This window comes from Sander vitreus, chromosome 18 (genome assembly GCF_031162955.1).
Source record: "Sander vitreus isolate 19-12246 chromosome 18, sanVit1, whole genome shotgun sequence".
NCBI lineage: Eukaryota > Metazoa > Chordata > Actinopteri > Perciformes > Percidae > Sander > Sander vitreus.
Window position 1 is genome coordinate 20,232,656 of NC_135872.1, and position 18,006 is coordinate 20,250,661.

General features: G+C 41.2%; 1 protein-coding gene across 1 annotated transcript; it reads right to left on the minus strand.

Moving 5' to 3' along the window:
- Positions 1-1,332: 1,332 nt before the first annotated feature.
- Positions 1,333-17,826, minus strand: selenoi (selenoprotein I). The gene is made up of 10 exons (XM_078275013.1): positions 17,620-17,826; positions 14,435-14,503; positions 13,813-13,921; positions 13,061-13,135; positions 7,263-7,525; positions 7,050-7,158; positions 5,875-5,923; positions 5,601-5,781; positions 5,245-5,424; positions 1,333-3,333 (listed from the first exon to the last, which is right to left on the minus strand). The coding sequence occupies exons 1-10, from the start codon at positions 17,674-17,676 to the stop codon at positions 3,226-3,228; spliced, it is 1,200 nt and encodes a 399-aa protein (XP_078131139.1). The 5' UTR covers positions 17,677-17,826; the 3' UTR covers positions 1,333-3,225.
- Positions 17,827-18,006: the final 180 nt, after the last annotated feature.

The following is an 18,006-nucleotide window of genomic DNA, read 5'->3' on the forward strand; positions in this document are numbered from 1 at the left end:
CACCGAAGCCCCGGAGCATTATACAACAACTTCAGTCACAATTTGAACAGCTTGGTTCATTGATCCAAAGGGGGGAAAGAAATTAAGACTTTTTCTAGAAAGTTGTGAGTGAAGCTGAGGAGCACACTACAAAAAATGCCCAGAAAATTTGCTAACAATTCTTTTCTTTTTTAATTGATGAATTCACCTGCCAGCTGGATGAGAATTTCACTTGTTTTATTGGTTTTTCTGCTATTTCTGCCTGGCACAAATGTTCTCACCCAGCTAACATTTTTCTTAGCAATATGATATGAACTCCATTGTTGCATTCAGCATTGTTTGTAGTGTTTCCAGCCTGGGGTGGAGGTATTCACACCCAGAGCCCGCCCCCTCTCCAAACTATCCCAGAGAAAAGATCCAAAACGGCCAGTAGAGTAGCAGCAATGAGAATTGTTAAAAAATAAAAAATAAAAAAAAATAAACCCTGTGTTGTCAGATCTAGGAACTGCTGCAGGGTTTGGAGCTGATGCACCTACCCCATTTTTGGAGAAACAGGTAGGTTAAAAAAAAAAATATTTTTTTAAAAAATGAAGACATAATATATGTATTTACAGATATCCACACATACAGAGTATACATCCAAACATTAACAGGCTGTTACACATGGATATGCACATACCCAGACAGTGCATGTACCCACCAGAAAAAAACATTTCCCCATTTTGGTGGCGAAATCTCAGTCACAGATGTTCTCACATCACTACAATCTACGGTCTCCAAAGTCACAGATGTGGGGCAAATTAACTTTCAACTATTATTTATGTGCGTATGACTGCAAGCAAGCTTTAACCAGCTACAGTGCAGAGGTGCTGCAAACCAACATGGGCTACTTTACTGGGTATTATGGCAGTAGAGTTGGATCTTACATTGTCTCTCCCAGTCATAATAGCACTACAGGGACACTACAGGGTCGTGGCTGCCGTCTAAATGATCAGTGTTGCTCACTAACAGTTTATGTACAAAACTTCTGGACACGTGGTAAAAATTTATAAGTAAAATGAAGCTCTAAGTACATTTTCATATTTTTCATCCCCAGTGTATGTTATGTTTTCTTGTACCTTTTAGTTTTAGTCACACTTTTACTGTATACGAGATGATAATTATTGTGACGTCACATTCAGACTCACATAAGGGACAGACAGATCTCCGTGTTGAATGTTCACAAGTCAAGTGCAAGTCTTTCCCAACAGTTATTGTGGTTCATTTTAACATTTTCCTCTCACCATTTTCCTTCTCCATCGGTCCCAGACATTGGACCGATGGTTTAGCTGACTGGATCCACCTGTTCCACAGTTTCTTTTTGAGGCATGTAAACCAATAACCCAACAAACTTTGTGGGCTAAAATTGTCTAGTTTTGTTGAGAACCACAGTTTAAAAAATATTGATGAAGAAGACTCGTGGAAGATTCATCCACAAGTCTTGGCTCCTCATTGATTATTTTGGTTCCGATCAGGCAAAGCTTGCAATTTTGAAACTCTTTTCAGTCTTATGTCAACAGATACTGGAGATCTGGGGGAAAGTCTTGCAGATAAAACAAGACTAGTCTACTTTTCAACCAAAGGAATCCCAAAGGGTCAGGTTACACACAAAATAACTTATTTCCTCCAAACTACTGCCAAACTATCAGTCTATGTTAACAACATGAACAAAATGACAGATTTTTTAGGTGACACAGATGATCGGTAAGCCTTTTAAATTGGATTTGGCCCGGCAGTGGAAGCCAGTTTGATGAGAAACAAAGTCACAACTGCAGTAACAACTACATTTCCATCTTCACCATGGAAACACAAATTAGAATCACACACGGTGAAACGGAGAAAACGGTGTTCAACGGATTGAAAAAGAAACGCAACAATCCACAAGTTATCTGACAGACAGTATAAAAGATGTGATAATATCGTGTGAGCAGAGCGACGCCAGGCTGTGTTGCGGCGTTTGCGGCGTCCTGTGCGACAACTTGTTCCCTCAGAGTGAGTCCGCTCCGTTAACGGTTTTTAAACGCACTCTTCATTCAAGCGCTGCGCAACTAAACCACAAACCATTGCAACAGATTAACAAAATATTACCAAGTATATCTAATATATATATACACACATACATATATATATATATATATATATATATTTAAAAAAATAAACAGTTAAAACAGAACGAATCGGCATGAAGACACGACACCTCAGAAGGTAGGGAGACCCGGGTGCTCTGTCAGAGGCCCAAGTGGAAGGTTAGTAGAGTTCAAAAGGTCAGAGGTCACCCTGGTCATTTCTTGCCCTAGTTAGACAAAATCCAACACAGTTTACTCATGACAACCGTCATCACAGAGCAGAACGTGGAATTAATTAGAGGAACATTTATACAATGTTTTACAGGAGTTATCTTATTTTTTAAGTTTCTTTTCAGTCGAAAATAAAAGGCCCCAAACCCCTTAACACATACATTTCTTTTATATATATATATATATATATATATATATATATATATATATATATATATATATATATATATATATATATATATATATATACATACATACATACACACACACACACACCTCATCCCATGAAAAAAAGAAATAGGTGACAGAACCGTTAAACTCTGGACACCGCTGTGGATGTGTATGAGCCACATGCGGCCAGAGGTTTGGTCAGGTTTGAAACAACACTACTTGAAGCATTCCTGTTAATATAATAATTAGATAATAAGACTTAAATGGCGTTTCCCCAAGGCATATTATACATTCATAATACTATGTGAGTGCAACTGTTTATGTGCGTTTGTGTGTGTGAGGCTGTGTTTGTACTTGAAATACCTGCCACGAGTTATAAATTATCTGCACGAAAGCAGTATGTACAAGTATGTGTGTGTGTCTGTGTTTGCATGGCCCGTCCTCATGACTGAAGCACATTTCCGTAGGAAACAATTGCACCTCATTGGCTTAACCAAGTGAGCTAATCACCAATGACGGAAGCCAGAGCCCCTGGACCCACCCCATCGCAGAGACCAGAGTTTGGTTGGTTGGGAATGTGTGTGTGAATGTGTGCGTGTGTGTGTGTGTGTGTGTGTGTGTGTGTGTGTTTGCGGACAGTGAAAACACAGTCCATTCCACTCGCAGAGTCCTCATGGATGGAGGGGAGGGGGTGCGGTTTCCGCGGTGATGAGAGTGAAGTGTCGATAAGTCGAGAAGCCTAAACCTCCGCTGCCTTCAAGCCGATTCGTTCTTGCTCCTGTCAGTCACTGTTGGGCTTCTTCAGGGAGAAGGCCAAGATGCTGAAGTGGTTGCTGAGCTGTTTTACCTAGCAATGGAAAATAGCATTATTTTGTACCTCAGTCATGTGTGGATTCAATAAAGAAAACTGCATCATTTTTAACATTTAGGAGTACAGGAACCAGACATGCAATTCTGTCTTTTACCTTAAACCCTGGGGGCATTCAAACAGTTACCCGAGAAAGAAAAAAAACAAAAAACTATGTCTGCAGTTTAGCTTGATACCACCGTCATATCTGTTATTTAAAAAGGTGCTCTAACCCCCATTTTCCACTGGTTGCGGAACGGCTGTGGAGTCAATAGGTTTCCATTACAGTCACAGGGTTCGTAGGCATTTTAACCAATACTTTTCCATGACCTTTTCGGCAAATTTCTATGACTATGTATTCTGAAAATGTCAGTCGACATTATACAATAAAAATAAAAATCTGTGTTAAAGTTTACCCTCAGAGGTTTAACAATAAAATGAATGACAATTTATGTGGTTCATAGTGGGAGTCGTAATATCGCGGCCCGAATAGAACGGTGAGGTTAGGACGACGTGTAATACATGTATTAATCACATATTATACGGTGTTAAAAAAAAATTCCATGACTTTTCCAAAACTTTCTGGGTCTTTCCAGGCCTGGAATTTGCATTTTTAAATTCCATAACTTTTCCAAGTTTTTTCAAAACGTATGAACCCTGAAGTCACTGTGTGTATTTCCACGGACTGCGGAACAGCTGTGTATCTGCGCCCTCCGGAGCAGACAGTTCAATACAATTCAGATAGTGCGGGACAGGAAGTCGAGCGCAGAAACAAAATAAAACATCCGGTTAATTATCAAAATAAAATACACCATGCTCACGGCGGATCATATTTCCCTGCACTACACCTTGAAAACACAGCACAGAGTTTGTTTCCCCTCTACTCCTCCGGAAGGAAACAAAACTGTTGTTGGTTTTGTGGTTCTATTCTACGTGAATTTGCGAGATCTTGTGGGTCCTCGTGACTACAGCTGTCAGTCGTGGCCGCAGCCGTGCCGCAACAAATCCGGACCTGGTGGGTATCGACGGACGGCGGAGCACGGAGCCGACGCGCAGCGGAGCCGGTCCGCAGACGTTCTGCATTCAGTGGAAATCCGGAGTTAGCGATGTTGGGTGACGGCACTTCTTGTTGACGTTCGAAGTATTTTCAAACAAAACGAGGCTAGCTCGCCCTTCCCTCCTCATCCCGTCCCCTCTCCCTCCCTTCCGTGCTTCCACCCACTAACCCCGCAACCACCACCCCCAAAACCTTCTCGCAGGTTGGCGCAGTTTGGCGCAGTTTATTTTTGTTGCCGTTTGTGGAGCCTGGGCTGTCTACAGAGACCGTATTTTTTTAAATTTTTTTTTTACAGTGTGTTCAGGAGACAGGCAGCTAGTATAGCTAGTGAGGAGATGTTTGCTGTATGTAGCCTAAAAAAACATGTGACATCGCTTAGAGCACCTTTAATTATAAAGCCACAGCCAGCCACCGGTTAGCTAGACTGGAAATGGGGAAACAGCTAGCCTGGCTCTGTCCAAAGGTTACAAAAGTTCTCTATTTAATACGCTAAATCTTGTTTGTTTAATCCGCACAAATTTGCTATTATACGGGAGGTTATGTGCCAGACTTTTTTCGGCCAGGACCAGTCGCCAGGCAACCAGCGGAAAATCCAGTAAGTTACTACTCAGAGCAAAGAAATAGTGCCACACATAACCACCTGCAAATTGACATTGTTACACTTCCGTTTTTCAACTGAATTAGAGAAACAAGCCATTACATGATAATGATTGAGCTTTAGAGGAGCTGGTAGGTGGATGTTGGTACCTTCTGACAGGCTAGTCATTTCCCCGTTTCCAGTCTTTATGCTAAGCGGAGATATTGTACATGACATTTTTTATTTCAACAGAGGTCCTTTATGCGTCTGCTCTTACCACTGAAACTCCATAGTGTATGTGTGCTAGTATGACGACAGCCGTCCACAGATAGAGCAGGAGGGTCTCGTTGGCGACCACCCCAGTCACCGCTAACAACACCACCAGCGTCATGGGCAGCAACATCCAGCTCAGCGCCTGGCAACGTGTGTTACTCATCTGACACACGATCAGCTTACACTGCGAGATAAATGCATTCACACGGGAATAAACACACATTAACACCTGAATACAGACATGTACGTATGTATTGTGTGGTTGTCAAAAAAAGCACAACAAATAATAATAATAATAATAATAATAATAATAATAATAATAATGATGATGATGTGTGTGAAAAATCAGCAGACACTCACCGTGACATTAGCGAAGGCTGTGCCCACCATGAGGTAGAAGATCCTGGGCTGCAGCTCGAGGATGTTGGATGGAGAGAAGACCACCCAGGTGGTGGACAGGACGAAGAGCAGGACGGGAGAAAGGAAGGGCAGGAAGGCTTCGTACATGCTGCTGTGCTTCAGGGTGTTACTGCGGTAAGCTCTGCAAAACAACACAGAGGGTGAAGCGTTCAGAGCGCTGTGTGTAACAATAATAATCCAATATCATAAAATGCTAAGGAAGGAGTGTACTTACTTCTGGACATTGTAGAGGCTCATGGGTAAGGTCACAGTGAAGGAACAGACTGGAAATTAAAAAAAGATATTCATTATTGTAGGTGGCGTTGGCATTTTTTGTGGCATTTTTTATGAGTGGGACCCACACTGGCTCTGTGTTCATAATGATGTTTTCTTTTCTTTTTTTAACCTTTAAACCTTTGTTATAGTAACTAGGCACAGCAAGGCTGTCTAGCTTTGTTGTGGCACGGTCACATTTATATAATCTCCTTTAAATGCCTCTAATATGCGATTTGAAACCAAATTCGCGACACTCGTTCGACCCACGAACCTGTGTCGCGGTGCGAGAAGGCAGAATCGTGACACACCCCTTCCAACTCCCAGAGTTATCCTTCCCGTCCAGATCCAATGCTACCACATCTTTAAATTATTATTAGTATTAGTCGTTTTGGTGCCTTATACGCCTTAAATGTAGCTAACTGTGAAGACGGCCAAACGCAAAACGGGGGGAGGGGATTTCGGCACCAACATTGGTAACGCTAACAGAGGTATAACGTTACGAATGGCCGCTGTTCTGACTCGGGTGCCAGGGTCTGTTTCCCGACGGTTCAGTAAACTGACGTTAGCGTCCTTAGCACCGGAGTTAAGCGCGGACCGGATTTGGATTGCCGTGTAATGACAGTGGCTGGCTGGCTGCTAGCTGGCTGGGGGCTGACTGTGGATGTGTCCCCGGGCCGGGGCTGTTGTCAGCTGTCATCCCGACTGAAGCCTTGCAGCGCTGGGAGAGTGAGGCAGACCGACCGGGGTGTGCTAGCTGGCTAAATTAGCATTAGATTAGTCGTCTATCTATACAGTTAACGTTACTGATGAATTCGTGGGTTAACCCAGAGTTGTAAAAAGTTGCAAAGTGGCATGTAATCAAACGATGCCATGTGGCAGAAAGAAAGTTGTATTACATTTACTGAGTATAACTCTCCTCCAACCCCCCCCCCAATAACAATCGTGGTTTGTATCGAATTGTGGGTAAAAAAAAATCGCGATACGAACTGAATGGTGGGTTTGGTGTATTGTTACAGCCCTACCTCTAATGATTGCACCAAACCATTCAACCATTAGGTGAAACAGTCCTTTTAATTCCTGACCTGGAGCTCAGCTAGTGAATGAATGTATTCAGAGTGACCAATCACAGCTCACCGATGATCATGAAGCTGAAAAGGTCTCTATAGAGGTAGTGCCACAGGCATGGCTGGTACCACTTCTCCACGCCGACCACGGCAGTGACCAAGTAAACCAGGGAGATTGTCTGAAAGGAGATGAGACATCAAGTCATTACAAGGCTGGTTTGTGAAGGTGGTGACCGGTCGCTTACCTCCGTTTCTGTTTGTGTGTGTGTGCGTGTGTTCTTACCACTTGGCTGATGTCGTATCCCCATGGCAGAAACAAGATGCCAGTGTTATATTTCTCCCAGTGAGACAGGATGAATGAGAACAGCACCACCCACAGGATGTAATATAGTGTGAGCACGGCCACGCCACTTTCCAAACGTCCAAATATGGAGTAGACGGTGGCCACAAAGAAGATGCAGGCCCAACTGTCCAGGCCATGGTCAAACAGCTCCCCTAGTGGCGTGGAGGAGTTGGTGCGACGAGCCTGCTTACCATCAACACCATCTACACACAACAACAGTGAAGACGCGGATCATTGGTACGGTACACGTTTATGTCAACATTATATATTTTTTGCATGTCTCACATTTCCACTCGCCCAAAGCTGCTGGCCTGCATAAGTGTAAAACGTCTTCTGCAAAGTCTGAATCGGCCCCGTTTCAGAAAGCAGGTTTACCAAACTCTGAGCCTAACACTGAACTCTGAGTCGACTAACCCTGAGATGGGAAACCGAGTTGTGGTTGGTTCAATCAACTATGAGTATGTTTATTCTGAGTTAAGCTTGATGAAGCTCTAATACCACAATTAACCATAGCAACAGGTACACAGAAGGTGGCAGAGCCTGCATTTTAATCCTGTGGAGAAAGCGATATAACTGCATGTGTATGCAGAATGTGCACATTTATCTTTCAAAACAAAAAAAAACAAAAAAAGATCCCGAGTCAGAGCGGGAAAGTGTCAATAAGTCGGCTAAACACAATAAAGTTTTGTACTTATATTTTCTTAAATGTTAAAAACACGTTCAGACTATACACAGCCTATTTAAAAAAAAAAAAAAAAAAATCATTTTCAAAATGGATTCTGTAGCTGCACCACGATTCTGCTCACTCAGAAATACTAACATTTAATCTCCAATATTATAGGAATGATGTACCATCAGTGTGAACAATCACACCATTAGTGATAGAGAATTATTCAGTGATCATACATGTCTTAAGTTTTTATACCGATTTGTACAATTTAAACTAAGATTACACATTATGTGCAATAAAACACTTTAGTGGAACTGCTCTTACAAACTGACAGCTGTCTTATGTGTTTACTCTGAGCTGACTTGATGCTTGTACAGTGGTGCTCATAAGTTTATGAACCCATGCTAAAGTTGACTAAAAAAGGAATATAAAAAAAAAAAAAAAAAAAAAAAATCATCTTTTGGAAATTGATCTTAATGCCTTAATTAAAAAAAAATAGGAAAAATCCAACCTTTAAGGACACCAATTTTCTTTGTGAATGAATAATGTATCGTAAATAAATAAATGTTCTTCCTTAAAATACAGGGGGCATAAGTAAGTACACCCCTATGTTAAATTCCCATAGAGGCAGGCAGATGTTTATTTTTAAAGGCCAGTTATTTCATGGATCCAGGATACTATGCATCCTGATAAAGTTCCCTTGGCCTTTGGAATTAAAATAGCCCCACATCATCACATCCCCTTCACCATACCTAGAGATTGGCATGGTTGTATTTCAGTTAGCCTAATAGCTGGTTTGATTTGCATTGAGAGATGATCTTATGGAAAGTACCCCATGCCAATCTTTAGGTATGGTGAAGGGGATGTGATGATGTGGGGCTTTTTTAATTCCAAAAGGCCAAGGGAACTTTATCAGGATGCATCAGTATCCTGGATCCATGAAATAACTGGCCTTTAAAAATAATAATCTGCCTGCCTCTATGGGAATTTAACATAGGGGTGTACTTACTTATGCCCCCTGTATTTTAAAGGAAGAACATGTATTCATTTACGATACATTATTCATTCACAAAGAAAATTGGTGTCCTTAAAGGTTGGATTTGTCCTCATTTTTTTTTAATTAAGGTATTAAGATCAATTCCCAAAAGATGGTTTTTTTTATACCTCTTAGTAGTCAACTTTAGCGTGGGTTCATAAACTTATGACTGTATGTGAGGGGCAAAAAACAGACGGAGCAATGAGGAAATGAAGTGAAACAGTGTGATTGGCTCTGTAAGAGGGAGGACACAGAGAGAAACTCAGGGTTTGGTGGAGAAAACCTGCCAGCAAGCACATGGAAGTAATCTGCAAACACATCCTCATAAGATGGTTGGTTTTATTGTTACGGTTCACAAAATAGTCAGCATGATTTTAAACCGACTTTAGTGTGGTTCACTGAGTACATGTCTACAGTCTACACACAAACAGATAGGGAAGGAATTTGACTGTAAAAATAAATCTGTATTTATTTGGCTGCCAAACAGCCCGGGGAAAATGTGAGGGCATCTATGCGACTTTGGCACTGTCAGTGAGCCAGCTATCAAATATGAAAGATCAAACTCAGTTCATCCCCCTGGCACTTGTAATATAATTCCTATGAGGTTAGAATGTTCAGTTAATTATTTGTGAAGCAATGCTACAAACTTCAAGGGGGTGGCACGCTGTTGGATGCCGTCTCCTCCTCTCCTACTCTTTCTTCAATGTCTAACAAATCTCTCTCTCTCTCTCCCTGTCTTTCACTGGTTCAAGCCTGAAAATATTGTAAACAAATTAATAACATAACTAATTCCACTGGTCGGACTGTTCAGCTCTGTTTCAGACCGATACCTCCGGTTCAGGCTGGTCCTCATCCTCAACACGTGCCTTTTTCAGTGCAAGAGTAAAAAAAAAAAAAAAGACATAACATTATTTATAATAAGTTTATTTGATTCACAGCTGCTACATATAGTGTTTTGACCTCGACGACCCAACTGCATTTTACCGCAAACTTGCGACTAGTTAACTTTCGAAAGCAGGCGCAATCGCTTGTTTGCCAAGAGTCGGGTCGGGACTCCAGCATTAACACACTGACAACGTTGTATTCAGAATATAAAACATGTGTATAGCACTTTTCAACGTGCGATTGTGTAAAGGTGTTCACGAGATACCAACCTTTCGTGACCTTGTGAATTTCGCCAGCCGTCTTCTCTCGTTTTCATGGAGATAGACGCTGTGTGCACGGGGGGAGGGGCTGTGTGTGTGTGTGTGTGTGAGCGAGACGCAAGTGACAGAGAGACGGAGGAGAGCAGGGAAAAGAAATGCAGCTGAACGAATATGCTGCGTGTTTTAAATAGCGTTCAAAAAAAATAATAACGAAACGCAATGTGCGGTGGCAGGTGTTGATGGTGCGGCGCACCGCCACAAATTAGTCTATGTGTGGGAAACACGGCAATGTCACGTGTCACGCTTACTGATATTTGGGGGTACTTAGTCTGGAAATCTGTCAATACAAAACATGTCCAATCATTTACCATGCTTAATGGTATACCTTGCTGTGTAAATATTGCTCTGCTAATGTGACTTATCTTGCTTGAAGGATTCGGGTGGAGAGTACAAAGGGTGTGGCATAGGGCTGCACAATGTATCGTGTTTTAAATCGTCATCGCAATATTAACTAGCGCAATACACATATCGCAAAAGGCACTCGGAGATTTCCTATCAGTAGAAAACTGCATTTTTAATTGTAACTGTCGTTCTTTCTTTAGTGCTGCCTTTTCTATTCAATTCACTGTTCAATTTGTTCAACAAAAGAATGTTGAAAATGATTTCCTTTCGTTTGTTTTAAACTCGACAAGCAATTGTTGTATTTTAGCAGAATATTGAAAGCAGCAGAAATGCAGAACTGAGTACACTTCAATATCTGTTTATTTATCGCCAGTAATATCGTTATCACGATATTCAACAACTGTATCGCATATTTTCCTCATATCGTGCAGCCCTGGCACAGTCACATCGCAAATTACAATCTCCTTTAAATGCCTCGGATGATCGCACCAAATTGTAAACATTCAATCTAGGGCTGGGCAATATATCGATATTATATCGATATCGTGATATGAGACTAGATACCGTCTTAGATTTTGGATATCGTGTATCGAATATGGCAGAAGTGTTGTCTTTTCCTGGTTTTAAAGGCTGCATTACAGTAAAGAGATGTCATTTTCTGAATTTACCAGACTGTTCTAGCTCTTCCATTATTTTTCCCCACTTAGACATTATGTCCACATTACTGAAGATTATTTATCTAAAATCTCATTGTGAGGATATTTTGTTAAAGCACCAATTGTCAACCCTAGAATATCGCCGCAATATCGACATCGAGGTATTAGGACAAGAATATGGCGATATCTGATTTTCTCCATATCGCCCAGCCCTAATTCAACCATTAAGTCAAATCTTTTAATTCCTGACCTGGAGCACAACGATCTCCACTTTACATACCATTAAAACTGCATTAGTTATGTTTCTGGGTCCTCCATCCAAAATATCTGCTGCAAGCAACCCTGTTCACATGACACACATTCATCACATCCACATTAGGGAAGCTTTAAATCAGTGTTTCTCAACGGGGGCGTTCAGAAGATGACGGGGGGGGGGGCGCTGGAAGCAATATTTTGGAAAGGGGGGAGTTGAGGTTCCCTTGGGGGGCGTTTGTTTGAAAGCTAGTTTAAACCAAAGATTCACAATAACAATACATGTTTACACTTTAAACTACTAACAAAACATTGGTCTGCAACATTAAAACCTGCCAGTTCACGGCACTGCGACTGGACGAGACGGGTATCATAACTCTTCTGTGCTTCTGTCAGCTTTGTTTGGCGCAGCTCCGTGCTGGGACAGGCAATAGCAAACCTATACCCTTCTAACCTATACTCTTCTAACCTATACTCCTCTAACTTATACTATTCTAAGCATCAACAAAGGGCTCTCACTAACTTTCAAAGGTTGGGAACTTATTTCCATTCTGCAGTAGGCTAGCTGTCGTTCTTCAAGTCGTTTGTCATCACCAAAATACTTTTGTGTGTGTGTGTGTGTGTGTGTGTAATAAATAAATAAAAAAAATATATATATATATATATATATATATATATATATATATATATATATATATATATATATATATTTCTATTCACATGGCTTTTTTGATACCTGAGAAACTAATACATGTGTTGCTTGTCATTCAATGATATGATTTTTTATATAATATACTTATTTTATATTTATGTAATATAATAATAGGCCTATATTAGGGCGTAATCAGGATGCTATGAATGCTGTGATCACATTCCAGCTTGACATGTCTTGCTCAAGGGCAAGTTGTTGCAAGAGAAGGCAGAGTGTATCTAATTCATTTCCCCACCCATGTTTTATGGCCTGCTTCTCCCACCATGTTTCCTATGTGAGACAGACAGACAGACAGACAGACAGACAGACAGACACACAGAGACACACACAAAAAAAAAACCCATCTAAACTTTTTATTTTGAGTTGAGAAGTATTATGTTTACTATATTAAAACCTACTACTATCACACTTTATTATAGTATAAGATATAGGTCGGATGTCTTTGAAGTTCTTACAACTGGAACACATACTGTATGTATGCAATCTTAATCATGTTTTTCCCATATCTTCTCGGAAACCAGCACATTCAACTGATAACCCTGCTGATTGATGATGTGGCATCCTGGTGATTTGCTATCAGTTTGTGCCTGATGCACGAACTACAGGACTGTGTGTCTCTCATAAACAATCCCATTTCAACACACCACACACAGTACCTTGTTTATCTAAAGGAAACGTGATGAAACAGAATTAAATATATCCAAACCTCCACAATATCAGGCGCAGTACATTCTAGCTGAAGACATATGATACTGGTTATGAATAGAGTCTGATAGAATACATTCCATTGGGAGGAATTTGCCCTGGCGCCTCTGGAAAAGTCGGAGAAGAACAACACACAGGGGTTGCGGGGGTTAGGACTCACCGAGTGTATAGGCCAAGAAGTTGAAGATCCCTGCAGCAACCCAGACCCAGCTAGGCACGTGTTCATGTTCTGCAGCTGACACACAAAGAATGTAAATACGCAGAAACTGAGAGCCATAGATTAGCCAAAAATGATTTTCACGTTTCTGACTTTGCTTAAATTTCCTGTTAAAACTTATCTCAGCTCAAATCGAAGGCAACGCACAACAACTCTGCAACTTCTGAGCAGCATATTTTTAGGTGAATAATTAACACATGTGCATAATTTGGTTAAGCTATTCTTGTAAGGAATGAGACCTGACAACAAATATTCTTGCGAGGTCTGTGTAGTGACTATAGAGGTTAGCGTATGAGTCGCGTCTGTCCATTTATCCGTGTACCTTGTTTTATGAGACAACAGACTGATAGAGCACAGTATCTAGTTGCAGAGTTGTGGGTCAGTCTTTGCTTATGTTCTAGAGATATTGTTGCATATGTTAACAGTAGTGGCTCAGTGTTTGTGTGCGTCTTTGTAGGAATGCAATGGGTCAGTGATTAGCCTGAACCACCATAGCCACCGGTGCGTCATTAAGAGATGGACTTTGCCTGGACAGTAAACAAACTTGCCAACATGCACCCTTCTAGTTTTTTGTTGCCAGCTTCTAAACAGTTGGGGTGGAGTCAACTAGCATGGTTTGTTTTATAAATGGAACACTCCCTCACGACACTAGTCAAACACAACTAGGGGGAAAAGGAGTAGCACATAGGACCTACCAGAGGCAGTGAAGTCAAAGTCGTAAAAGGCCAACATAAGGAAATTCAACACAAGGAACATAAAGCCTGTGAATGTAATGAGGTTTGGAGCCAACCATGTTGGTAGAAACTGTTGAGAAAGAGATGGACAGAGACAATAAGATAGTAACATGTCACTTGGCTGATAAATAGAGTCTTCTCATCCGGATACTGACACCGATTAAATAACTAGACATTAATTATTGTTGCCACACTTAATGGACAGTGGCGTCACTGTTAGGCAGAGATACTCTTTATGACAAGGCGGGGAATTTTGTAAAACTTATCAGATCGCAGTCAAGCAGAGATTAACGTACAAATAAAATAAAGGCTTGATATAGACAAGTAGATAAATGTGTTAGTGTCTTAACATCCTGTTCACAAGTACCCAGACTGATGTATTTTTTTTTAATCAGGTACACGACTGCATTCAAATCAACGCAGTATCTCCAAAGACCAGAACACAATATTACAATCAGAGAATGAAGTGTTCGGCGGCAGACAAAGGGGGATGAGGCCGTCTTGTTACTGTATCACAGCAGACCGTTGGAAACCTCATTATTTACACACATGCGCACAGAGCTGAACAGGTTTTTTTTCTCACCTTCACTACAAAGTTCCAGAAAGGATGCATGACGTAGACAGACAAGGGATTCGAGTCCACTGCGCTGTACTGTAAAGAGACACAAATCAATCAGTCAGGATGTGATTATCAAACATTTGATATAAAATTTTTTTTTTTTTTTTACATTTGATCATCTCATTGCAAGTCTTTTACAGCTTGTAATACAAGGCCACGTGGCCTCCTGTGTAATTTGTTTACTGGATAATTTTGGTGGCCTGCCATCATTCAGAATTAAAATAAACCTGATCCCAGTCTCTGTTACTTTATCCACACATGAGGAAAATCAGTGTGTAGGCTACAGCGTGATGTACCCTCTATGGTGTTCAATACAATTTAGGATGTGTGTGAGGCTGTTTTTTGTGTGTTTATGCTAGGGTTTCCAATTAAAAAGAAATGCTGCCTCTCTGATGCCAGTGTTCTTGGAGCACTGTTTTCTGTGATTGGTTTCAATTTTTAAGATGTAGATCTCACTCTCACCCCTAGTTCACTTGAAATATGACTGGGATCTGCATTTTCAGGTGGCTGCAATTTGATTTTGAACTGCACTTAAAGAGACTAAGCAATAACTCAAGCACTTCCTTTAGAATGTCCACTGTGGATAGAGAGAGTCATTATGTTGTGTAATGTCAATAGCCTGTGTTCCTCAAAATCAACAAGATAACGAATGTGGCTAATCCTCACCACATATGCAAAAACATACATCTTGTACAAACACGACTGGACACATGAAAGCACACACAGAGATACAAGGGAGGCGAGAGTTTCTCTTAAGTGTGACAAAGGATGTGAGAGGCAGAAAGATGGATGACAGCATGAAAGAGAGTGTGGACGATCAGTGGAACAACCCTTCGCTCTCATGTGCTTTCCATTTGCAACTGAGTCAACACCCAGTTCTTTCATTCACTGACATTTGTCATCTTCCACTCTCCTCCGGCCACAGTAGCCAACACAGAGGGGGAACCACTTCAAAAGTGATTATTCGAAAAAAAGGTCTTGCGTGATGTACAGTTAAGGGAAGCAGTTTCCCACAGTAATCGAAGGAGGCAGTATTATAATAATAATAATAATAATTAAAAAAAAAAGAGCCTGAATGACCTATACTTGTGTCATTCAAGGACAAAGAACATGACCAGGAACAGACAACCTTGGCCGTCGCCATCTTGGTATTTTGGAGCCAGAGGTGACCACTGACTGTTTTCAGTCTGTGTGCTAATGGGTGTACATTTCTCCGCCCGACGGTGGTATATGCGCATGATGTGTTTGGATTTTCATCTCATTTTTTATTCACATTTTATAAACCTTAAAATGAGGTTATTGGCTACTGGCAGTCGCCGGGCCACCGACAACCTCGCTTTTGCTAGGCAACCGCGGCGATCTGAGCTCCAGAGAGCCCAGGATGAGGGCAGGCGGGCAGGTGTCAGATCTGTGCAGAGCACCGAAAAGAAGAAAACACACATCACAGACAGTATGAAAATAACATCTAAAATACAAGAGTCACTCTCTGTGTTCTTTCTGTGACGTGATGATGAATACTACACATATGTTCCAAAAACGGCCAAAATACACAGAGCTACCAATAGCTCAGACATTGGGGACAAAGCCAGTGAATGAGTATGTATTTCCGTTTGCGCAGAGGACATCAGTTGAGTAGGCGGTCTTTCAATAATGCCCAGGACAGACATCCGTACACACTGCTAAAAGAATGTATCCATATGCAGCCTGGACCACCGGTGAAATGTGGTCTGAGCTACTGGATCTCAATGCGTCCTCAATGTGTCCTGGGTGTGTTCACACCTGTAGTTAGAGCTGTCCACTTGTGATCGGATCACTCAGGACAGATGCCAATGCCAGGTGTGAACAGGGCCTAACGGTCTTAAGAATTATTGGAAAACATACAGATATAAATGAATGAGGATTCTGAGTGAATACACATTGCTATTGTAGCTGTTATGTACAATGGTACTGATCATAAACTAATGTGTGAACAATGCCCAGGTCAAAATATATCCCCCTTATAACAACTCAATTTCCTTGTGTTGTTAGATCCTTTAATAACTGCCACTCCTGTGTTCTACAGTCCTCCATAGCCAGAGACAGGACAACAAGCTCTTTGTATCTGTACTACCACATTGATGCTCATCTTTATGGGAATTAACTGAACACTGAAATGTTTGTGTCATGCAGAAAGGATTCTGCCGTTTTAAACACTTTAACAACACAGTTATATATATGGTCATTGGAATTCTTAGAAAAGTGATTTTGCTCGTCAGTCCTTGTTTATTGTCGGCGTTCCACATCATTGTAACCTGACTGGTTCAAGTTGAGTGGTTTCCCCTTAAGTTTGCCATTACAGCAGCTACTTGGTTTACTTTCTCTCTGTGGTTGCAATATAAACGTTTTGCTGGCTTTCTATACAAAGAGGAGACACTACAGGGGACATCTGAAATGTGTGAAAACACAAAAGTAAAGCCTTAATTCATAACAAAGCAATGTCGAACAGCAAGAGTCGCTAGCTAGCTAACTAACTATTAGCACACTTGCGCCAATGTCAAGCAAAACATGTCAAACTATTACACTTCCGGCCGCCACTTTCAAAATAACAGAAGTACTATTCGTGAAGAGTAACGTTATGTCCAAAAATCCAGACACTTAAGAAATGTCTTTGAAAAATATGAATTTTTGTATTTACCAGACTTAAAATAGCGTGTAAAATGCTTATATTTCGGGAGGAACAAAGTCAATCCTTTAGTCAGAGATGAGTCTCCAACCACCACTTCCCACCTCAAAGGGTGCCTTTTACTTTCTGAACGGTTAACATAGAGGGGACAACTCTATAAAAACAGTAGGGTCATTGCAGCATACGAGATCATACTGTAGCTAGCTAGGTAGTTAACGTTATAACTAGCTACGTTATCTAACAATCACGCTTTCATTTTCTAGGGGATAATTGACCAGGATCTGGTATGGTTTTGGCTAACTGCGGTTATCTTCAAACACTCTTTTTTTCCCAGGAAAAACACTGCAGATCGTGACAGCTAGCTAGCTAACTGTTAAACACATCTACACACATAACAGGGTGCATAGCTATGCACAGGGTCGGCTCAATGGCCAACGTCAGTTGCTAGCACTAGCAGGCTATTACAACATATGAATCGTAACGTTACCTTGTATTTGTCGAAGCCTGCGAGCTGCTCCTGAGTGACATATTCGTAAAGAGCCATGGTGGTACAGTCTGGACCCACAATGAGATAAATGGATATGTCTTCTTTTGGAAATGCGAACCCCAACGTTAGCTGCCGAGTCGAAGTACCATCTAGCTTGGCCGCTGTCGTTCACGCCGGGTGAGGCGATGTCGAAACATTTGGGCCACTCCTACGGAGCGTAAACATCCAACTGACTGGAGCTCACTTCCGCCGCCTCTGGCCTGGATGTTTGCGAATTGCGATTTAATTTTTTAAAAATAAAAACAGCATGGAATTCTGTCGAATGGTCCAGAATTACACGATTTTAATTGATTATGGTATCAATTGAGAAATCGAATACGGATAATG